Source organism: Lycorma delicatula, chromosome 8 (assembly GCF_047948215.1).
Source record: "Lycorma delicatula isolate Av1 chromosome 8, ASM4794821v1, whole genome shotgun sequence".
Taxonomy (NCBI): domain Eukaryota; kingdom Metazoa; phylum Arthropoda; class Insecta; order Hemiptera; family Fulgoridae; genus Lycorma; species Lycorma delicatula.
In genome coordinates this window covers 41,247,535-41,273,755 of record NC_134462.1, presented here as the reverse complement: position 1 = coordinate 41,273,755, position 26,221 = coordinate 41,247,535, and the positions used below count along the sequence as shown (strand labels likewise).

At 28.1% G+C, this 26,221-nt stretch overlaps 1 protein-coding gene across 3 annotated transcripts in view; it reads left to right on the top strand.

The window, feature by feature from the left end:
- Pdp1 (PAR bZIP family member Pdp1) overlaps positions 1 to 26,221 on the top strand; it is a 261,102-nt gene that overhangs the window by 217,650 nt on the left and 17,231 nt on the right. For all 3 annotated transcript variants that reach the window (XM_075373306.1, XM_075373307.1, XM_075373305.1), the window contains exons 2-3: positions 21,423 to 21,559; positions 24,897 to 25,134. In XM_075373306.1, the coding sequence (XP_075229421.1) occupies positions 21,423 to 21,559; positions 24,897 to 25,134 (375 nt within the window). The remainder of the gene's footprint in view (positions 1 to 21,422; positions 21,560 to 24,896; positions 25,135 to 26,221) is intronic.

Below are 26,221 nucleotides of genomic sequence, written 5' to 3'. Positions count from 1 at the left end.
AGATTTTACAACAGTCCTAAATCCAGATTTCAACATTCTACGGCTAATCGTTTTTTAGTCAGGGTGCGAGATACATACGCACGTGTAGATGTCACGCTGAATGTAGTCAAAATGGATATTTCCGTTGAAATTTGAAAAGCGAAATTTTTTGTGATCACAATACTTCCTTTTATTCGTACAAGGAAATAAAAATTGTTAAATAAGTATGTTATTACTAGTTTTATTCAGAAAGTGGATTAATAAGTTGTTTAATTGATGCTTTTGCCTCGTTATATTCGGATGAAATAAAAAATTATACTCAAAAGTTTTAACATTTTATTATAAATTATTTTATTAAAATTTATTTTTTTCGTATAAAAATAACCTTTTTTATATTATTTTTTATTATTAAAAAAAGTAAAAAGAAACCTTTTAATAGTAATCTTTTTATCTACTATTTATCTAATTATTACCTCTTTCGTATTATGCAATAAAAGAATAATATTGTAATTATGTATTAGATTAAAAAAAAATTTCTAAAGATGGTAGAGCTATATTCAATTTGATTGGTTCACGCCAGCTTACATCTTCTTGATAAGGAGGTACCTAATTCACTGTTTCCATAATTTCTTAAAAAACGGAAAGAATTAAAATTTATAAATTAAGGGTTAGCAGATTTTATATAATTTAATTTTATCAATTTATTCACCTATCTTAATATTTAAGGAAAATCCATCCTGCATGTACCACTCGTTTTCTAATTGAAACCCTTTTGCAAGAAGCTGAGGAACAAAATTATTACGCAGCATGTTTAGGTAACGTTCACTGTTGATTGTATGTTAAAAAAAAATGATCCTATTACCCCGTCACTTGAGAAAGCGGCCCATACCGTAATTCTTAGAGCGTGATGCATCTTTTCATGAAGGACGTGTTGATTTTCGGAAGCCCAAAAAAACGCACTTCTTTTTTATTAGCAACCCCCGTCTAAGTAACAATATGCCTCATCTGAAAACCAAACATGTTCAACAATACTTCTTGGTTCACAGCCCATTCAGCGATTGTCATGCTTTGATATTTGTTGTCAACGGTTAATTTAGGCAACACTGTTATTTTGTAGTTTAGGCAACTCGGGTACAAATGCAAAATAGTTTTTAAGATTCGCTGCACGGATCGCCTAGAAATTGCAAGTTGTGCTACTGCTTTTCCTGTTGATATGACCGGGCTCCTCAGTAACGCTACTTTGACAGCTTCGACATTCTGTGGAGAACGAGAATTGGCAGGACGTTCGCGTTTACTCTCAAATACTGAATCATCACTATTAAATTTTTCGTAAAGTCTACGTATTGTTTTAGATGAGAACGACCGCCGAGTTTGAAAATGTGCAGGAAACCGTCTTTGTATAAGCACCTCAATTTTCGTTTCATTAAAAAACAAAAGTCTTTATGCGCTGTTCAACAGTCAGTCTTTCTTTGTCAGCCACTTTAGAAAGATACGCAAACAGCGCAGTTGGAAAGAGAGGAAAGAAATATTCATGAACCGCTCTCGCTTCTGTTAATATAAAACACATTAATAATGATTAACCTGAACAATTATTGGCAAAAAAAAAATGTTGGATCATCTCGTGCGCCACTCTGTAGGCTATATAATAATATACACGCATCTAGGTAGGAACAGGATGCTCTCAGCAGAAGAGCGAAATGGGTGCCAGAGAGGTTCATATGGATCAAAGGAACCGCTCCTTCTAGATAAAACCATAAGCAATGATGCTACAGAGAAGAGGAAGAAGTTGGTGGAGGTCTGGATCGGCTACAAGAAAGCCTTCGACAGTGTGCCTCACGACAGGATCCTGAGAGTCTTGGAGTTGTTGAAGATCGATCCAAGATCATCAGATTATGCCAAGAAAATATGAGACAATGGAGAACTCGGCTATTAATAATCAGTCAGACCGGCACCACAAGAACGATCTTCACACGGAGGGGTATATTTCAAGGCGACTCATTGGCACCTCTGCTTTTTTGCTTGACGGAAAAAAAAAATAGTATATCTAAATAATATAATTATTATTATTATTTATACGTTTTTTATGCAATTTCAATGTATCAGCTCAAGTGGAATATAAAATAAAATAATCATTAAAAAACAAAAATCCTGATTACTAATTGTACACATCGTAGAATAATTACGATAAACGATGAAAAAGTAGTTAAACAACAAGTTTTTCTACCTTTTCTTACAGGTATTTTTTTTAGGATACAGAAGTTAGTCAGCGGTATGAAATCTAATATTACCTCTTCATTTTACATTGTAGGCGATTCCTTATAGGCTGTATGAGATGATGATTTTAATGACCTTCACTTTGTTAAGATTAACAGGCAACTAATTATTTTATTTAGCATATTTTTTTTGTTTCCATAACTTTACCATTCAATATAACTACACCATTCATGTATATCATTATATATACTATTCAATATAGATATGATAATGGTATAAGTTTTAAAACTTATACCAGTAACCAGTATGCCAATAAATTAACTTTCTATTTAAGTGTTTTGTTAAGTGTTAAAACAGCGATGTAATACAATAGATTCCGGCAATATATAGCGCGCAGACAGGCGCTAGCCGCGATGCATTCTTTTTTTCTTTTACTGAGCGTATTTTTCGCTTATATTCTCGAGAACGATGAATCTTTCGAAAAAATTACAAAAATCGAAAAATGTTTATTTTTTATAGTTTTATGGAATACGCAATTATAATTTAAAAATAGCGTATTTTTAAAAATTTTTCCTCCCAATGTAGCGTTCCCCATTTTTGGTTAAGATAATAAAGATAGATTAGGTTACTTCCAGACCGAAGATATGCTAATACCCAAAGGTTGGTTGTAATTGGTTGGATGTGTGAAGCTGTAGAAGGCCATAAGAGGCTGTTATGCATAAGTTAACAAACATTTACCACTCCTCCTTTGTACGTTGTCGGGTAGAAAAGACAAGAATATTTATTTACCTGTTAATTATAATTATTTTTTTAAGAGAAAAGGTATTAATTTCCTTGCAATTTTATTACACATACACATTACAAAAGAACTTTAAAGGGTTATTGTTGAACAAATCAACATCTACGACAGAAAATCATAACTTATTTAATAAATTTCAAGCAGATTTTTCTAAGTCTATTCTATAATTGATAATTTTGATATTTGATTATTGATATTTGATAAAATTGATAATTCACTTTAACTTAGTAGTTATAAAACAAAATTAAGCATTAAGCGGCGAAGAATATTTGTTTTTTTTTTGTAACTGTTTACTGCGTTTAATCTTGCCGACCGGTAAGCGTTATTTTTTAAAAATAATATTACAAAGATTTTTCAAAATTTTTAAAAACTTGCTTTATACTTTTAAGTCATACTTCAATCAGATTATTATCGTACATTGTATGAGTTTAATTTGTAGGTTAATTTGGATTTCAAAAGATAACATCATATATTGAAATTTCTAATGTATTTATAAAATATCAAACAAATTTTCAATCGAACATAATAAGTAACGAAATACTGAAGTTTTTATAGTGAAATTTTTATTTTATTTACGTAGTTAAATTATTAATTAAGGAGCTTTGTCTCAACATACTGCCCGCCAAAAATCATCTGTTTATACATATATGAGTGATGACGAAATGTTGTCAAATTCGAAACCACAAAAACTCCCGTACCAAGCTTTTGTAAATTTTTTTTATGTGAACGGCTATCGGATTTATCGTCTGCGACCCCAAAAACCGGCATAGCCGTTTTTCAGATTTTGCATTTTTTTACACCCGTACCCTTAATTTACTCCTAAACAAAATTTTAATTATTTTCATAGGAAAGATTTTTTCGAAATTGCTAAAGGTGAGAAGGTCACTTCTTACCCATGTTTCATGTTTAACTTCTATTAAACATGAAATAATGTAGGTTGGCCGTTCATAACCGTTATAAACTGCGATACCGAAAATTTATTATAAAGCAAAACGACAAACATTAGATCGAGTAAAATTTCTTAATGTCATATCTTACTTATTCATTAAGTTGATGTTATTTTTTGTTATATTTACTTGACCATTTCAATATAAGACTTACACATTTGTGCGAAAGTAAATAATATGTTATAAAATTATATATTAATTATGAATAAAATTATGATTTTTTTATGTTATCCATCGGCCAACCTTTCTTCTTTCCTTTTCTGTTTAGCCTCTGGTACCACCGTAAGGTATTATTTTAGAGGATGAGTGAGGACGATATGTATGAATGTAAATGAAGTGTAGTCTTATATAGAGTCTCAGGTCGACCATTCCTGAGATATGTGGTTAATTGAAACCCAACCACCAAAGAACACCACGATTTAGTATTCAAATCCGTATAAAGGTTTTACTAGGATTTGAACCTTAGAACACTCGACTTCAAAATCAGCTAATTTGCGATGACCAAACCACCGGGTTGGTCTAGGGGTGTACCTAAATTAATTTTACTGTAATTTAATTTTTTTTTTATATTCTAGTATGTTATGCCAAACTCGATGTAATCTATTCTTTTTAATTTTCAATTTGTTTTTTTTTTTAAATAAATATGTTTTGTTATTCTACCTTGCTTATCTATATTATATTATAGATAATGGAAAAAAAAATTGTTTAAATTATTGTTTGTTAATGTAGAACATGCTAAATAATTTGCAGTGAAATAAAATGTCAAGAAATTTTTCATATCAAATTTTCTCTTTATTTGTTGCATGTTTTAGATACCCTTTAACATGTGTTCAACTAATATTTATATTGTTTGGTCAGCTAATTTGCATAGTGGTTAGCATGCTGGTTCCTAGAACAGTTGGTTTTGGGTTCGATTCCAGGTTAGAATCTACTATCTTTTATTCTATCATTTCATTTATCTTATTTTTCTAATTAAGATCTTTATGTAACATGTCTGAGGTCATAATAAGATACTAAATTGGAAAAGAAAAACGGATTCTAAGAAATGTACTAAGAAGTAAAAAGTAATAATAGCTGTACAAGTATTCATTTCTGTCGAAAAACTGTGAGTATTATAATGAAATCATTCGATTAATTTAAACAATAACGATCACAAAAAATATTTAATTGTCTATGTAGGTCAAGTAATTTTTTGTTAACAAATCTTCCGTTTAATTAATACTGTAAAAATTTACTTCATGAATATTAAAAAAACTTCTTGAAAAAATTAAAAAGGATCATGAAAATCGGTGCATGTGATAATCAATTGCTTGACTTAATATATACAGTATATATGCTAGGAAGGTTGTATATAAACCAAATGTAGTTTAAAAAAAAAAAAAAAATCTGATGTGGACAACAAGTGACTTCCTTGTACGCCTATTAAATTACATTTACAAATTTTTTTAAAATGAAAAGTGCATAAAATTTTATTTCATTAAAAACTTTTTTATATATTTTTTTAATTATTATTGAATTATTATTAATCGTACATTTTTTTTACAATTAGAGGTTAATAATTATTAATAAGTCTATATATTCAAATTAAAAAAAAAGTTTAAAAAAAGGAGATGAAGGCACATCGGTTCGGTGTAACTTCCCCTAAGATCCAAATATTTCATTAATTAAACTTTTATTTGGCTATAACTTTGGAACCAATGAAAATAAGTATCATTTATGACATATCGTTGAAATGTTCTCAGTTAGGGCTTATTACTGTGGTAGAGAAAAAATCCAAATTCCAAAATCCAAATTTGTTTGGATTTTGAGTTGTTTTGGACACTTTTGGTTCAGTCGATTGCAATCAAAAGAGGAGGTGCAGAACTAGATGTTACAACAGTCCTAAATCGAAAATTTCAACATTTAACTGCCAATCGTTTTTGAGTTATGCATGGATACATATATACAGACGTCACGCTGAAACTAGTCAAAATGGATTCAGGGATGGTCAAAATGGATATTTCCGTTGAAATCTGGAAACCGAAATTTTTCGCGATTACAATTCTTTCTTTATTTCGTACAAGGAAGTAAAAAAGATAGCTTCAGTAATAAAAATATGTTATCATCTAATCGTTATATGAACTAGGACGTATTTTTTGTTATATTTGTGAGAATATGACTCTTTTTAGCAAAAAAAGATAGACAAGAAAGGAGATAAGGAAATAAAGCAGAATTTTAAAATAAAAACAGTTAATGAAGTACAAAATGAATAAATTAAAAACGAAAAAACTTGTATCAAGTTTTTATGAAGTTTTGTTATTATGTCAGTGATTCATATTAATATATTTTATAGTAAAATTAATTTAATAATGGCAATAAAATATTGGTATAAATAAAACAAGTATTTAAAAATGTAGGTTGCCGTAAAAATATATTGGTAGTAGAAAATATATAAATATTAATTATATATGTATATATTAATTATGTTTAAATATTAGAAATAAGTAATGGAAATGTGCATCAGAACAGTCAAGTGATTAATTTTTTTCTATTTTAATTAGGTATTTTGAATTTTATTCTGAAGTGTTTACAGCGAGTTTATAGATCTTAATGCTTTTATTAGATTTATGAAGAGGTATTTTAGATTGTTATTTGTTGTAACAATAAAAAAGTACTCGAAATTTAGAAAAAAATAAACCTATATACAGTATTATTAAGATTGTTCAATTTATTAATAATATTAAAGTAATAGTTTTTTGAATTTTTTTATTGTTGTCTAAGAGTCAGATTATTATTGAAGTGCCAAAAGATAAGTTGAATTGAATTACATTGATAGAAGATTAAAGTCGACGTAAAGAATCAGCTGTTTCTGTTTTACTTGAACGCACTTGAAGGTCATTAATAAAAACTACCTTATGTATTGCAAGAGAATAGCGGCTTGAATGACGTCAAGGTCAAAACCTAACACAGTACTATTAAGAAGCAATAATTGCAGTAAATTTTTTTTTTTATTTACTCAGTTATAATAAAATATAATTCAAATTTCAAAAAATTTGAAAAGAATATTTTTATAACTCAGAAATCATTATTAAATATTTTTCAATACACTAATAACAATTGTAATAAATATATCTTCTAAATTTATTTTACAGTTATTTAAAAAATAATTTTTAATCATTTAGAATATGTTCTTATACTAATGAAGCTATGTTTTTTTTTTTATAGTTTCATTGTTTAATGGTTATTTTTAATTATTATACACGTTTTCTTATTCAGCTCATCAAAACGAACATATAGTCTTTTTTCATAAATTAAAAAAAAAGAATGACATTTTTTATAGTTATTACTTGCATATGGCTGATAACAGAAAATTTAAAATTGTCATTTTAAATTCGTTCAACTTTAATGAGAACAATGAGAAAATATTGGTTATCAGAGAGTTAATAGATTTATTAGAACATTTTTTTTTTTTTGCATTTAATGTGAGCATAAATTCGAGTAAGGTTAAAATTTATCAGAAAGAGTCTTTTTAATATTTTTACAGTTTTTTAAAAGAAAAATTTCAGTTACGAAATAAAATTTCACATTTTAATAGATAAGTGATTTAAAAATGAAACATTCTTTAGACGTTTTACTTAATTATGAAGTAAATTATTAAGCTTGTAAACTAACTCTTTGTTAGACATATATGCGATTAGTAAGCGTAGAAGTGTAAATTAATAGAATCGAACATGCTAGTAAATTATTTTTATCCTACAAATATACATAGCCATCATTTGAAACTCCTAATACGATCGATTTTATGCTCAAACGTTAAAAATAGTGGAGGTGGTTTCTTGATTAAGTCGTAAAATGTATAATCCAAAGATCATATATTTTAGCAGTTATTAAATATATTTCACCAGTATATACTACTATACAGGACAGGGTGTTTCTAAAATTGTGGGCTGGCTATACTTTTATTCTACTTGTAAAACTAAACAAAAAAATATCCTTAGGAAAAATGGCAATTTCTTCTTCGTTCACTTCCTGTCTGCCATTTTGTTATTTTTATGTAATAATTTATATCTCAAGTTCTGATTAACGAATCACATTAATATTTGTTAAACGTTTTGGTAACAAAGTTTTAAAATTATCAGGACTTAAAATTCCTTCGGAAATTACAAAAGGACGGCCATGTTTATTTTTCAATCCGTTATATCTCCTAAAATATTAGTTTTATCAAAGTTTATGTTATTTACTAAAACATTAATCTTTCTATTTTGAATAAAATGACATTTTAATTTTTAAATCGGTTAAGTAGCCGAGTTATGGCAGAAAATTGATGTAATTATGTATCTGTTTTCATGTCCACCAGTTTACGTTCAATTCGATGAAATATTAATTGTTTTTATTTATTGTTAATTCTGCTATTGTAAATTAGTATCAAATTAAGTAATAATTACGATACAAAATTAATGTGATTCGTCTATCCGAACTTGAGATATAAATTATTATGTACAACTAACAAAATGGCGGGCAGGGGGAGAACGAAAGAGAAATTTTCATTTTTCCTAAGGATATTTTTTGTTTAGCTTTACAAGTAGAATCCGAAAAAGTATATCCAGCCCAGCATTTTAGAAGCCCCCCTGTATATATAGCCAGTGGTCTATGCTCTTTGAACCGCTCTCTGTTCGTTAAATTCGTGCTTGCGGGAGTAATAATGATGAATAAAAATTAAAGCCTGTTCAGTTTATAAAAAATATTAGTATATTGCAATTTCTTCAGAGTATCATTTGGTCAGTGCAGGGCCCTAAACTTTGAATGATTTGAAGAATGCAGGTTTCAATATAAAATAAAGTCTTCCTCTCAGTAATAGTAGTTATAGTTGGTTATCCGCCCTTCTTACGCGTAAAAATTTATTTTGCCCGGTTCTTAGCGTTACCCAACGAACACCAGTACAAGGTAACCGTACTCCGTTTCTCATTTTAAAAAAAATTGTTTTCTGTGTTTATTAATCAAGTAACTGGAACCAGGTGCAGCCAATCGCGTCGCCATACATTGGCAGTCAGTAGCTGTGTTGCTGCTTGAGCCGCCGCACTGTACACCGTCGCATCCCTTAAAAAATTTCAAAATTCAAAAATACCCGAAAATTTGTTTTAGATATTTATTTGAAGAGTATTGGCAAGCCCAAATTTACTGAATATTTTTCGTTTAATACGGTCGGTAATGGGGAAAATTTGCAATCATTGTTCAAAATTCTTCACTCCTTTTCAAGGTCGAATTCCAGAAAATCTAGAAATTGGTTTTTAGATATTCATATGAAGATTACACACACCAAAAAATCAAGTTGATATCTACATTTGTTACCGAGAAACTAAAAAAAATATGGTAAAATGTAATGTATCCCTATTTTAACCATTTAAACTCGAGAATATTAAAAAAATCATTTTTAGTGGGAGATTTCACTGTAAGAAGAACGTATATACAAATTTTCATTAATTTATCTTCAATAGTTTATGCTGGACATTGATTATGATTTAGTCAGGACACCTTGTTTTATAAGTACAGATTTATATTAAAAAAATGAAATCCATTCGTTTATTTTTAGACCAGATGTCGACTACTTAAATCGTAAGCTAAGTAATATATAATGTATATAATGTCTGAACTTGCAGTTCGGTGTACTCCGTTCACACTCTCTCTGGTGATGGCGCGGTGAATATTAGAGCAGTGATTCGCCCTCTTTCTTCTTGTTTATATCCCTTTGCATGTACTGCATTTAGAAGATTGAAGGTCAGTTTCTATCTCATTGTATGATATGTAATAATCAGTAAAATGAGATGTAACTTAAGTGTTTTTTTTAGTTTTTTTTATAAACAGGTAGTATATAATAAATGATAACAGCGTGAACAAAAAATGCTTCCAGCGTGTTTAGCTTCTGTGGTAATATGTTTAATTAATGTTGGTATTTTTTTTTAAATCGTTGGATTTTTTATTTTTACATCATATCATTCAATTATGTTATATTCTGAAATGATTTAGTGCTCTGAAACGTCAGGTTTTACGGAATATTATCTTATTAAAACTTTCCTGTAAGCCTTAAGTATGTCTATAAAATTTTTTATTTATAATTTTGAAGTGAAACTTTAATATTTAATTAACATGTAACCTTGGTGGTGGATTTTTTAAAAATTATCTTTTCACTGGAAAGGTTCAAATTCCAGTCAGAATCGTAACATCAGATTTGCTAACAGATTCGAACTTATATTCGCAAAGTTCATATTCGTGTAACTGATCACCCTAGTGAATCTGGTAAATTAATAATGTAACTGTTAAACAGTTTGGTTTACGGTCGGATTTGTGCCCTGATTTTAGGTTTGTTGCGGTGAGATCGAAATTTATTACATATATTACGGATTAAAAAAAAATTAATAACTTCAATAAAAGGAGAGATACGCGAATTCTATGTTTTCTCGTGTTTGTGAGTTTACGTGTAGATATTTTTTTTTTTAAATTAGGTACAATATGTAAAACTTGAACGTTAAATATTCTTTAATATTTATCTTAAATTAGGTTATCTCAGTAAATACAGTGTGCAGTAAAGTAATAGAAATAATTTTCATTTCTTGCCGCTTTGATTTAATTTTCATTTATTAAACGTTAGAAATCACTAGTAATTTTTGTAAAAATTTAATTATGTTTTAATTTACTCGTATTTACGAATTTACTTCTTTTAATGGAAAATGAGCGAGGAAAACGCTAATAAAGAACTAACATCAGTGTAAGAGTTTTCGCTCAGCTTTTTCCAATTTAATGTGATTTGAATCCCACTGAACTTGCTTCTAAAGAAACTACCATAAAATTTGTCCATAAATAAATAAATTCAGAGTCGTTTGAAATAGAGATATATAATAGATTAGATATCTAATAGAAATATATATCTACTAATATCTTCTTTCTTTTCCTGTTTAGCCTCCGGTTTACCTTTCAGACAATACTTCAGGGGATGAATGAGGATGATATGTATGCGTGTAAATGAAGTGTAAGTCTTGTACAATCTCAGTTTGACCGTTCCTGTGATGTGTGGTTAATTGAAGTCCAGCCACCACAGAACACCGGTATCCACGATCTAGTATTCAAATCCGTGTAAAAATGATTGACTTTACTAAGACTTGAACGCTGGAACTCTCGACTTCCAAATCAGTTGATTTGGGAAGACGTGTTCACCACTAGACCAACCCGGTGGGTGTATCCACTAATATCTAGTTAAGTTCTCGTGTAAATTTGGCCTGGTTAAGTAGCATATTAGGTTTTATAAATAAAATACGGTTTAATTTTAGTTTTAAAAATTATAAACTATGCAACCAGAAACTTAATTTTCTAAAAAAAGAAGAAAAAAATTGTGTACAGTTGCATGTTTAAAATTTAAATTAGTTGTGTATTCGTTAACGCTATTTTTATATAATAAATTTCACGTCTTCATGCATTACGTTATGGTTGGAAACAACTAAGACGTAAAGTTTGTTTTTTTTTTCAAAGGAACGCTAATTCATTATCTTTTCTCCATCCTGTTAGTTGTTTAGTATATATATATGCATTTAATGCATGGTTTTTCATAAATAAAATAATACGATGAAAATATTTCAATTCATAGAAAATTTTAAAATTTATAAACATGTTTTAAAGGATAATTTAATGAATATCATGTAATAAAATGTAGGTCTACATTGTCCGTGATAGTAATAATGCGCTTCCTGCATTTGTTATATATTCTCATGGGGACCAAGGTTAGAATCCGCTATTGTCATTGGGGGTTTTTCTTGAGCGGAATCGGTTAACGCAGTTGCCACAGTCAAGGATTTTCGCTGGACCACTAAGTTTTTATTTTAATATTACAATGCCATGGCCAATCGACCATCTAATCCTTTAAATGTCCTTACTTTAATTATTTATTATTTTATTGTAATTATTATAGTTAATGAATCAAATAAATTTAATTAACTCAGATTATTTGTTATAAATTTAAATCTTTATATATTTAAATTAATAGGCAGATAAATCAGACGCTTTAATAATTTTATGGCTCGCTTAAGAATACGGCTTGATTGTTAAACCTGTGGTCTACATCTGGATTTCTCCTCCCGAAGCTTAAAATCATCGGATTTCATTTTGTGACAAGTAGAATTTACAGAGTTCGTGAGTTATTCAGAACAAAAATAATGAATTGGGAACACTTAACAGGGTTGTGAATGAGTACAATGTGTATATATCTTAACAAAAAAAATCTATTATAAAATGAAATAATAAATTTTACTGCATTATTTGAACACAAAAAAAAATTTAACTTAGTCATCCAACTTGAAGATTCTGTACTTGTCTCCTTTACAAATTATTGTAATCAAAAATATTTTACTTTTTCCCATTATTCTTCGTACGATAATTGAAAAACTTTCACACTTCAGGAGTCTTCACTAAAATTTTCTTTTCTCTCAAAAAAAGTATGACGAGTTTTGGTAAGGGTCTTATGAACGAAAATCACGAACTTTTAACACCTTTAAGGTAGAGATTGGTTTTGGATCAAATTTTTGTTTCAACATTTTCTTAATTTATGTTTTATTCAAGAAAATCTGGTTTTGGAATTTGTATTTCCTTCTTCATAGAAAAATCATTCTAATATTGACCGTTAAATTCTCTTCTTTTGCATTTTATGAATTTTTGCAAAGGGTTGAATTACCCTGGTTTTATTATTACTAAAGGGATATTTTTTGTTTGTGAAGGGAAATTTAATATTATATTGAATTAGGATTATGATAATTTCAGTTGATTGTCAAAATCATATGGTTTGAAATTTTTTGTAATTGGTTCGCTTTGCTCGCCCTGAGCGAAGCGAGCCAGGGGTCCGCCTCCTGGACCCTCGATGCGTTTGTATCCTCATGTTTGTGAGAATCTTAAGTATTTTGCAGACATTCATTAAAGAAAAAATAATAGAAATTTTACTTAATTATATTTCTGTTGCCATGGTGACATAAATAAATATATATATGTACCATGGTTCTTGATACATCGTTAGTATGAAAATGTAAAAAAAATAATAAGTATAATAAATGTTAATGTAAACAACATACTGTTTATAGCACACACTACAATTTATTATGCAGTTCAATTTTTTTCTGCTAGAAGCATCACGTGGTCCGCTCTGCGCCCATAGCAGCTAAAATAAAAATGTAAGCAATTACAATAAACGAACCAACGCACCATGTGTTTTTATTGGAAAAATTTATGGTTTTTATCTAATTTCGTTTAGGGTTTAAGTAATTTTTAAAAATTTCTAGGTTTTTAAAAATTAACAAAAAAATTTAATGTTGATAATCAATGCATGAATGTATTTATATTCCGAATATTGAAACAGAATTCAGGTTAGGTGAAATAAATGAAACTGAGTTATAAAGCAGAGAATGTGTATAGAACAAATAACTAGGTTCAAAGATAAAGGGAAATAACCAGGAAATGAAGATGAAAGAGACTCTGATAATTCATATGTGGGCACATGAAAGCTAATGGTAATGAACTAGCTTTAAAACATTTTTAAAAGGTTAGATGTCTGTTATTGTCCATACTCAAATATTTTATTTTTTAAAACATTTATACTTCTTAGAAACCGTATAAAATACAAGATTGAAATTGTTTTTTTTTTTTATATTGTAGACATCTACAGTTAACATTTTTTAAAAGCATTTTATAAAATAAAAAAATATTAAAAGTCTATTTTATTACATAAATGTGTCATAATTTGTAATTGAAGACTAAAACTTTACTGACATTCAGAAAAATATAACTGGATGTATCTTTCAGTTGCAAATATTCTACCTTAGAAATTTAAACGTGCATGATATTTAAACGTGTTCACAAAAGACTTAAAACTTAAGTCTTTTGTGAACACTTGTACATTTGTTTGTTTATTAACAGCTGTAATGGTTTCAAATCATCCTTTACATGATTAAATTCATGTAAAATAAACACATGTAAGGAGTTACGCTAAAAATAAATGTGTTTATTGAAATAAATTTGATAGCAACACTTAAACATCGTTTTAAGATTTTTACTTATACACCTAGATGGCAATTTCTTCACTTAAAAAATCATTGTATTACTAGACACTGTTGTAAATATATCTGTTAAAAAAAATAAAATGAAAAAAAAATCGCAATAGTGTCTGAACCCCTCCCCCCCCACTTGGGCTGTCAACAGCCCAATGAGATGACAATGATATGTATGACATGTAAATGAGGTCTTATACAGACCATTATAAAAATGTGTGGTTAATTGAACCCCAACCTACAAAATACACCAATATCCACTGTCTAGTATTCAAATTCATACAAAAACAATTAGCTTTTGCTAGGATTTAAACCTCAGAACCTTTGACTTGGAAAATCAGCTGTTAAACAACTGATTTTTAAACTACTGATTTGGGATTATGAGTTAACCACTAGATCATCCCCTTTGGCTGATTTAAACTTTTCAAAGATTCTTTGAACATTGCTTTCCAATTTATCATTAGAAAAACACTGTCTAAAATACATGTATGTAAATGTTTCACAAGTTTTTGCTGATAAGCCATTTGTTTCTTAATTAAGCTTCATTTTTTGTTGTACGTAATATAATAAAAAACAAATACTTCCTCTATTTTATATAATGAATATTTTGTTGTAATATTTTTTATAAGGAATTACTTGAATAAATAGTTTAAATTTAGTATATAACTTCTTTTTGCTGAAGAAGTTATTCATTCACTCAGGAAATGTTTTTTTTTAATTTCCTGATAAACTTTTTATGTAATAAGAGGTCATTGAAATTATCTGCTGGAAGAATATGCAACTTGAATTTGTATTAAATAACATAATTTATTTATAGTTTAAACATTTTTTTCTTTATCTTTAGTCATTTTTAGTCTGTTTTTGTGTTTTATAAAATGAAGCCATTTTTTGAATTTCTACCATCCTGAAAAGTAATTTTAAATTAAAAATCTTAAATATGGGTTATTACAGGTTAATATATATATATATATATATATATATATACACCCCCCCCCCCCCCGCTGAACACACACACACACAGAGACACGCTCGCAATCAGGACCATTTTGAATTACTGTGATTATGCATTTAACTGCATATGAATTTGCGTCATAGCATCATCAAATGATGTCATTACAGTAGATCAGTAATAATGATAACATGTTGATATTTTAAAGGTCATGGTTTGATTCCCAACTAGTACTTGTTAATTTTTTTTCTTTAATAATTAAAATAATTTATCTCACGTCAGTTCAAAGCATAATCTAAGAATAATGTAAGAATTGTCTACATTTGATATGATTAGTGTTTAAGCTGAATTTTTTGATATTAATATTTGCTAGAAAAAAAAGATTTTTTGTTAGTAATAAATAGATTTCATGGCTGTTAAAAGGAAATTAATTATTATAACATATAAGTAAACTCTGAAAAAAATTGATGTAAATAGTGTACAAAATTTGTAAAGTAAATCTTTTGTAAATTAGTACTAAATTTATACAAATTTAAATATTATTAATCAGCATGTTAATAGTATTTTCTTTTTATATAAGAATATGTTGGATGGGTTGCTAAATGGTGAATCTTTTCTATACAGATGTATGGTTCAATAATGCTATAGGATGCAGATTCAGATTCCACTTTAAATGTTATTTATTTTTATTAGAATTATGCTCTCAAATTACCCATTCTGTTTTTTATTTAATGGGATCCAGTAAATGACATTGGCTCTGAATTCACTGGTTTGTTACAGACAAGACAACTGTTGAATTTCAAATTAATTTTACAGCCTGTTATGAGGGATATGCTGAACAATTCATAATATAAAATACAATGAAATAAAAAATGACTGTTATTTTTTTGATGCTTACTAAAATCTTTTATTGAAAATTTGCTAAATTTGATTATTCATTAGATAATTAGTAAATAATTTTAAACCTATAAGCTTGTTTGAGATTGAAATTCAGAAATTTTACAATGAAAATCAGGGATTCTAACTTTATTCTGCTTTAAGGGTTAGCAGATGGGATGAACATCCATAATGATTCAAATTAGAGAGTTAAATAAGTGCTGTCCACATAAATTATTTTGCAAATTTTAAATTATTTTGTGAGATTAATTTATTAATTAGTTATTTTTCTATAAAATAATAATAAAAGCGAATAAATATAGTGAGAACATTTTATGCAGTTATTGTACAACTGTAAAGAAATCAAAATCATGATGCTTTATGTTAATGAACTTATCAATGTAATTATGGAAAGTGCCATAAACATAAAGTTGTTGGTGACACAACACAAAAGCTTATTTATTTAAATAAAAGTGAATAAGATATTTTTTTCATATTGAATTACCATCTTTACTATCCAATATAAACTGTGGTACACGAAAAAAAGGTAGAAAAGTATAAAAAGTACGGCAACAGTGATCCTAACCTTACGTTTCTTAAAAATAAAGCACGATCATGTAACCATGATATCAAGTTTAAATGTAAAAGTGATGTATTCAGATATATCAATTAATCAGAATCAGATTTACGCAGATTTTTATGCAGCAGAAGGTAATATTAATCAAGATAAAATGTTATTTAAGTATATTTCTACCAGTGTTCCTAAGAGAAAAAGGTCAAAAGATGGTACAAAACCTAAGACAGTTTTATTAATTTACTTTTTAAAACTAAAAAACTGGGAATGATAACAGTTTGTAAGAAGTTTTTTTTTGTTTTGCTTTGGGTCTACGAGCTTCTAAAATTCTAGAGTTTGTAAAGTTATCAATTTCTCATGTTCCTAACGAAATCCATGGTGGTGATAGAAAGTTTAAAAAATTTGAACCTGATAAAGAAAATGTAAAAAAAAATTTAAACAATTTGCCTGCTTGTGAATTTCATTACAATAAAAATAAAAGAATTTATTAACTTAAGATTTGAATGTTGCAAAGTTATAAAAAAAGTATAACTCCAATCAGAGTGAAGATGTAAAGGTTACATTCCCATTTTTTTTTATAAATTATATACACTGCATTTAACATTGGATTTAATAATCCAGCATCTGGCACATGCTCTTTTTGTGCTCATTTAATGAATGAACTTATGTCGAAAAAAGCTATTAGCAAAACCAGTTTGAATTTAACAGGGATCAAATTAAGAATTCATAAATTGCATGCCAGTACTTTTTACGACTTGATGAAAGACGCACAAAATAATGAAAGTTGTGCTTCTTTTACTTTTGATCTACAAGTTCATCCTTTGCCTAAAACAAACATCCAAGAGGCCTTTTATACTCATCAAATTTCATTTTATTCATTTTGTTGTGTAGACATAGGTTCTAGGAATCCAATATTTTATATTTGGACTGAAAACCAATCAAGCAGAGGAGCCACTGAGATAGGGTCAGCTCTCCCACAGCATTCATTTTACGAGGTGCTACCCAAAAGTTTGGGGAATTTGAATTTCGCGCGCGAACAATTGCTGGTACGACTTGCTAAACAAACAACCCACAGCTGTCAAGCTGTCTACTGAAAAATTACAATTTCTGGAGAGTCAAGTTTTTAAAGAAGCTCCTTATATATATTATGTGTGTGTGTGTGTGTGTTTCTGGTTTACTGGCTGATATACAATTTATAAATAAAACTGTTGTGTCCTTGATTTCTCTCTTGTTCTCTTACTTTTCCTAGTAGTATGTTTACCATGAAATTATTATCTATTTAAATTGACCAATAAATTTGCATTTTCTTTCATTTATTATTATTATAAAAATTTTTTTTTGCCTACTCTTAAAAATCTTCTTTTTTGTTATTATAATGGATCATGGGATTTTTTCATTTTATTCCATTTGCTTACAGTTTTCTTTTATTACATTTTCAAATAATATCTACCATATTTATATATTGTACTGAGGCACTTTTGTTTTTAGAATTTAATTAATCTCTTTTTAGTTTATTCTGATAAACTCATGTTTATTAGTAGCATCTTTTTGTTGTTGAGTTCTCCTTTACATTAAAGACAAAGAGATTTTACTATTCTGCAAGGATTTAGTTATTATTTCTTAAATTGTATCTATCAAATATCTCTCACAGTTTCTATCCAAATAGTGTTGAACTTTATTAATCACTATTGCTACATTTATTTTAGTTACAGTACTGCATTTGTACAGGATTGTTAGCTGTTTACTATACTTTAATGTGGCAGGTCACTAAAAAAGTAGAAAATAAAAGACCAGTAAAATAAGTGATTGGTCATAAATGCCTGTGTACCTTTTAGATTTTGACACACCTTCTATTTTCCCAACTTATTCCTGTTCATATCATCCATGGAGACTCACCCCATAAATTTTAATTTTGACCTTACCATATATTCCTATAATAAAAAATCAACAACTTCTATCATCTTTCAGCAAATATTTTACCAATCTCTCTCCAAGACAAACCCAGGTGCGGTAGTATACATAAATGAATCAAAACGGAATACTGCTTGATGCACATTTGTTGTTAATGGCAAAACCTGTTTGGTCAGCCTAGTATTATATTGTCTTCACTGCTGAACTGTACACCATCAATAAGGTTTTGGATATCATTAACCCAAAATACTGATAACAAGGTGACTGGACTGCTACAGAAGATAATAAATTCCAACACATCAACGATATTGTGCTGCCATGGGGCTCATCTTGCAGAAAAATTTGCTGAGAGGAAGTGGTTCTCTGATAATTTTGGTTAGGACATACTAGAACTACCCTTGGTTATCTGATGTGATTGGAAAACTCACATCTGTGCGTATAATGTAACTGCTGCTTGACTGTGCACAGCACTTGTGAGTTGCATGAGTTATGTAGCTTGTGTCATAAATTTAAATTCGTCAAATCCTGGGCAATGAAAAGGAGGTTTTAGATTGGGTGTTGTTATTTCTACGAAGTATTAGTATGTTTCAGAGAATTTAATATTAGTTCTTTAATATTTTATTTCTTTAATCTTTTGTTATCCAAGAAGGGGCTCTTTACACTCCTCTCAGACTACATTAAATTTTATTTATGTTTAGTTTTTTATATTTTCTATGTTTGGATTTATTTTTAAATAAATATATCTTATTTTTAAGATTACGACTGATATTAGTTTTAAGTAATAGTTTACCTATGATATTTGTTGAATATTTTTGTTTTTTAATATTTTTAGTTTTGGGCTGGTTTAAATTTTTTGTTGTTGTTATAATTGTTTGTTCTGGGTGATGCTAACACAAAACCAGAAAGTATTTTTTGCCCTCAAAGAAAAAGTTCATACATTTTTGATAACAGTGTATTGGATATAATCTTAATAATATTATATATATATTCTCATTTAAGTTGAATCCATTTTCATAGTTTGCTAATGTTTTAAAGAAAAAAAAATGTTTGGGTTTGATTGTTGAAACATTTTAAATAAAGATTATTAAATGCAGTACTAATGATATTTTATTGAAGAATGTACTCTGTAGAGATAATTGATGAAAAATGTGAGAAAATGCTTCCCTCTTGCAATCTTGTTTTTCCCCTTGTAAATAATTGATTAAATATTTCTTATTTTCATCTTAATTAAAAAATATATGCATCAATGGTTACTGTAATATTATTTTTAATAGATTAATGTTTAATTATATTACTAACTTTTTTAATGAAATGAAAACAAAGTTTGTTTTTTTTTTAATTTTATAAAACTGATTAATTTATAAACTTCTTTTTTATTTACAAGATTACTTTGTTTAGGTAAAGCTAGTCTACAAGGAGATATTAGTTAATGCTAATTCAGTTTTACTCTTAATTTTGTTCAATATACTGCTTTTTTCATCTTGCTTCATTGTTAATTAATCTCCAACCCCTAAAAAATTATAGTATAATAAAGCAATAATACAATAGTCATATTTGTCTAATTTTCACAGTATTATTTGTTGTAGATTGCTATGCTCCATCTATTAATTAAAATAAAATTTATAATAAAGTAAATTATATTTATAGATCTATCTACAAGTGTGATAGGTTATTTAAAAAAGATAAGTATCAGAGATGTGGTGTCATATACAAATTGATGTAGTTTTGTCATTTAAAAACAGGAAGTACCCATTTTTAAGTCCAAGTAAAGTTTTTTTTAATATTTGATTACCTTTGGTAGAATTGAGAATTAAGTTACTAGTATATTTTAATTGTTAAGGCAAATTAATGACACTTAACCTATAAATGGTTGGCCATAGACTGAAGAAGACCAATTCTTCATTTAAACACTGTCTTCTGTGAGATTTATAAAAAATAAAAAAGTCAAATTGTTTACTGAATAAAAGTGACAGAATTTACATTCTATTTTTCAAAATACATATATATATATATTTTTAATATGTATGTTGTAATCTATTCAGCTAGTGAACAATAAGCAGCCCTCACAGCCCATTGAGGTGTAGTCTTGTGTAGACTCAGGCTGACCATTCCTGAGATTTGTGGTTAATTAAATCCCAACCAAAGTATTCACTGTCTAGTATTCAAATATGTGTAAAAACAAACTAACTTTTACTAGGATTTGAACCTCAGAACCTTCGACTTCAACTGTTAAACAATTGATTTGCAATGACATTTAACCACTAGGCCAGCCCGGTGGGCTGACAAAATTCATATTTAAAAAATTTTTCAAAATTAGATTTTCTAAAGAATTTTTTTTTTTCAAAAATAATGTGTTCTTGCAAAGAGGATTAAATTCCTTAAGATGCAGAGTCCTTTGAGATGTTCCATTTTTGTGAAAACTAATAGTTTGATAACACTCTTAATATAGCAAGGAATTGTAACTTAGAAAATTCAACAGGTTGAAGATAAAGTGTCACAAGAATAAGCTACATTTAATAAACTGGTTTCCGTTTACAACATTAGTTAAGAAACACTGCATAATTTTCCTGCATTGTTGTTAATACAAGAAAATAATAAAAATATATAAACAAATAATTTTAGGTATTATCTACAGAATATGTTTCTGCGTATGCATAAAAATCGTGTTTGTTGTAAATAAAAATTTAGATCAGTTGTAGAATATTTGATCTTAACTTCCCTTTCTTAATCGACAGATAATTAGTTTTAGGATCCTCACTGTGTTTAAAACAAGTATGGTAGCCACAGTTTAATTGGATGTCCGATTTGAAATGGATTATATATTATTATATAATAATATAATATAATAATATAGTATAATATTATATTATATTTCCTGTTTTCTCCTTACAAACAACCTTTGTGTCACACTGCTCATAAGTCAATTTACTTTAAAAATATGTATCTATAAGAATGTATTTTGGTACCAGGATATATTTTTAGAAAGAGTTTATTAAGCTGTTTTTCTGTATTATTTATTATAATATTATTCATTAATATCATTATTATTAGTATATTATTAAAACAATTTCTTTTTATATTGGTTAACATATTTGTTTTTTTTTTTTTTTTGTAGGGAAATCATGCGGAAAAGAAATTGTACCAACAGAGAAAAAAGATGAAAATGAATTATGGAGTAATGTGGAAGCTCAAGCAGCATTCCTCGGGCCTAATTTATGGGAAAAGACACTACCATATGACACAGACTTAAAGGTAAATATATTAAACAAAACTTTTTATTTAAGTATAAAGCAACTGATTTATAACTATTGTTTGTTAAAAAAAGGCTAAAAAACAACTGAAACTTACAAAATTCAGTTGTTCCCTTAGTCTATATGAATTGATATATTAGTAGTTTTTTTAAAAATATATTTTTAATTTTAAAGTGCTATTTAGGAAAATGAAGGAATTTCCCCACAAATTTGAGTAGAATGGAAGAATTGCTCGCAAGTATGAGAAAAATTGAAGAATTTCTTCCAAATTTGAGAAAAATTATAGAATTTCTTGCAAATATGAGGAAAATTGAAGATTTCTTTTAAATTTGAGAAATTTTTGAGAATTAGAATATTGTATTAAGTAGAATAATATTGGATTAGTATTAGAATTAGTATAAGCATGATTGGATTTGAATATTTTAAATCTATAGGCTTAAAAAATTGGTTAAGAAAGAAGTATGCTAAATCTTGATGAAAACTGAAAAACTAACTGTTTAAGACACTAGATAAAAAAATAATGAATTCTGTTGAATGTAGTGGAAGGAATTAAATATGAAATTTAAGGTAGTCAATTAATGTAACTAAATGTTACTGTTGCCATTTAAGATTTTTGAGTTGGGGTAGAAGTAGCAGAAATGGTGGGTTCCACCCATTTGAAAATAATTTTAAAAATGCTGCCTCCGAGAGTGGTATACATGCCTGCAAACAGAAATATGATCGAACTGATAGCTGTAATAATAAATTAGGTAACTTTTCAAATGATCACCAGGTATAACAGACTATATAATCTGGATTTGATGCGACATATACAGTCTGGAACAGAAAAAATTAGTGTAATTCAGCATTAAGCTGATTTTAATTTTCCAGTTTTTATTTAAAAGTACAATATTCAAGCACATTAATACTATCATTAATACTATCTAGAAACATTTTTAGATTACAAAAGATCTTTTTCATCTGAATTACTTATTAAAAGATTAATAAAATGAATGTGCGTTTACAGGGAAGTAATGGAAATGAATATCCTGAGTGGAAATGAATCCTCTTTCTGATATTATGTATTTGTATGTCAGTCTGCTCGTTTTTAATGATTAAATTGAGTGTGTAGTATATATAAGGAAGTTATTTATGTATTTCTGTACATTACCTTTTCCTCTCAGTTAAATTGTTATTGAAATTCCTTAAATTAATCTGAATTAAGAAAAAGTCGAAATAATACATTCCGGATTAATAATTTGTTTCCTGTACATACTCTTAATGGTAAAATTTTGATATTCTGACTCATAAAGATTGCAAATTTTTATTATTTTTTGATTAAAGCTGGATTTGCTTTTGAAATTTCACAATTCAATGAAAGTCAGTGACAATTTAATTAAAAGGGCACTTGTTTGCTCATTCTCATTGCATGTTAGCTCATATGATACCTATTTTATATACAACTCGTTTTTGATCATTTATTTTTAAATTTAGTTTGTAATAATTTTCGGTTTAACAATACTATAAAAATTCTTTTTTTCTTTGTATATATATATATATATATCCCTCATTTTCTAACATGTTTTTCATGACTTTCTCATATATTAATTTTATATTCTCTACATATAGTTCTTTGTTACCCCTTTTAGACTCAAATTAAACCCACTGGGTTGGTCTAGTGGTTAATTCATCATTGCAAATCAGCTAATTTCAAAGTTGAGCTCTAAGGTTCAAATCCTAGGAAAGACAGTTAGTTACTCTTATGTTGGACTCGAATACTAACCCACTAGGTTGGTCTAGTGGTGAATGCATCTTTCCAAATCAGATGATTTGGAAGTTGAGAGTTCCAGTGTTCAAGTCCTAGTAAAGAAAGTTATTTTTACACAAATTTGAATATTAGATCGTGGATACCGGTGTTCTTTGGTGGTTGGGTTTCAATTAACCACACATCTCACGAATGGTTGAACTGAGACTGTACAAGACTACACTTCATTTACACTCATATATATCATCCTCATTCATCCTCTGAAGTATTATCTGAATGGTAATTACTGGAGGCTAAACAAGAAAAAGAAAGACAAAGGATTCGAATACTAGATCTTGGATATTGGTGTTCTTTGGTGGTTGGGTTTCAATTAATCTCAGTAATGTTTGACCTGAGACTGTACAAGAGTACACTTCATTTAGATTTATACATATCATCCTCTGAAGTAATACCTTACGGTGGTTCTGGAGGCTAAACAAAAGAAAAGAGAAACTCAATAAATGAAGAATGTTTTCTCTTTTCTTTTACCCTTTGCTAATAGTTAGGTTGTAAATAATTATTACAGAAAATACTTTCCAATCTGTCAAATTATTTTTGATACTGTCAAACTAATTACTGTCTGCAAGAAAAATTTCCTCATTTATTTTGGTTTACTTTTAATGTCTTTATTTATTCCATCTCTTCATAATTTTACTGCTTAAATATCAAAATTCTCTAATCTCCGGTACATATAATATGTTCTCTACCTTAGTACTAATTTTTTCTCTCATTTTTTTATTTTGTTTACTTACTCCAATAAATGTGTCCATACTGTTCAGTTTGTCTTTTAACTTATTTTTAGTAATAGCCAAAAGAATCTAATTTGAAATTATCTTCCAGGCTAAATTATCTTGATGAGTAGATCATATATTTTCGTTTTCCAACTCCTCATTATCTTTGATCCCTTTCTAAATGTTCAACATATGCAGGTCTACCCCTACCAGTTCTCCATGTTAAGGATGCTAGAAACTGTAGAGATAGTGCATTTTAGGTAATAGGTAACGGAAACTGTACCTTACCTGGTCTTTTTTCTTTTCATTTCTAATCGAAATCTATTCTTGAAACACAAGTCTACTAAATGTATGTACTTATTAACTTTAAAAAACTGAAACAGCTAGACAAGGAATGTATGGAGAGTATATATAAAAATCTGTGATGTTTTATAATATTTATTATACTGCAGTTAGGGTGTTATATATAATATCAATTTGCATTATTATTATAAACAAGTATTAATATTTTTTTTAGAAAGTATAGAGAAAATAAACCTAAGTATGTAGGAAATAAACAGTATAATTATTTTTGTTTCATCTTTACATTGAAAGAAGAGTACTTCTGACATTGTTATTCGGTTTAAATAGTATCTAATAAGCCTTGTGTAAAGCATTTACCCTAATTTGAGCATGAATAATACTTCCATTGAGACTGTAGAAAATGCTACTTGAAAATACTAATCTCATTATAAGCTAGTATCATTGTATTTAAAACATGACTATTGTAAAGTCTCTACTATCTGAATTTCTAATTTAATTAATTCTGAAAATTTCTTTTGCAGTATGTAGATTTGGATGAGTTTCTATCAGAAAATGGTATCCCAGTGGAAAATGGCTTGGCAGTGGCTAATGGACAGACAACAACAGCAACTCCTAATCTCAAAACGGAGCCTGGACGTGTTTCTCCAAGTAGCAGCACACAAACTTCACTCCTGATGACCACCAAGAGAGAGCGATCACCCACACCTAGTGAACCAATGAGTCCACTTGCTATCAACCCTCCCTCACCAGCAGATTCCAGTTAGTATTATAGTTTTATTTATTTTTTGTTCATTTAAAACTGTACAATTTTTAAATATTACTGTTTCGTGAAATTAATAATGAAATTTTTTTGTGCTCATTTTTCGTAGATTTTTGGGACTAGGTTGTAAGGATTTGGCAGAATTATTTTATATATAGAAAAAAATTATAAAGAACATTTTATGCTAAGTTGTAAACATTTTTTATGTAGATAGGGGATGTTTTTCATGATCCCAATCTTTTTAAGGAACAATAGTATGTAAAATTATATCATATATGAAATGTCATACCTGAATGAGGTTTGGGTTTTGAATAATCCAGATGAAACCGTGATATTTTACCATTACTATATGGTGGAAATACAAACCATATATCAAACATAAAAGTTTTAATATTTTTTAGAAAGTCACATTACTTAAAAATGAAAATTTACTTATTAAGATGCATTTTTACTCCAAGATATTAAGTACTTGTCCCTAAGAGCTGTGAGGTGCTTTCTATCTCTAATGGAGAACTCCATATTTGTTTACGGTTCTTTTCATTGACATGAGTAGTATTTAATTATATAAGTAGTATTTAAAAATAAATGTTTCATATAAATTTGAGTTGTTGAGGTCCTGGAGTACATACCCCATGTGCAGTCATGGATATAAATAAATTGTGTGCGTGCTTTATTTAATTATTATTTAAGTAATGCCAGCAAAAATATTGTTAACATAAATTAATTTATCTTATTAGATTATATAAAAATATAGAAAGAAAGTTTTAAGTATTATGAACACATTCATATGTATGTGTATGTGTTGTTTGTTTTGTAGTGGAGATCTAATTTCATTTATGATTTAAATAATAAAGCGTAATATCAATATATTATTATTGTAACAAGTGTTGGTGTCATATGTATAAAATCTTCTTTTAGTTATCACATGAAAACAAGTTTTATAAAGCTGAGGTTATCTTCCTCCTTCTTTCTACCATTCATTTATCCTTCACTAAGTACAAGGCAAGCAGGAAAAGTACTGCTTGCTATATGTAAATAAAATTGCGGCTGATAGCTTTTTTTTTTATTTTATTGGTAATATCAGTA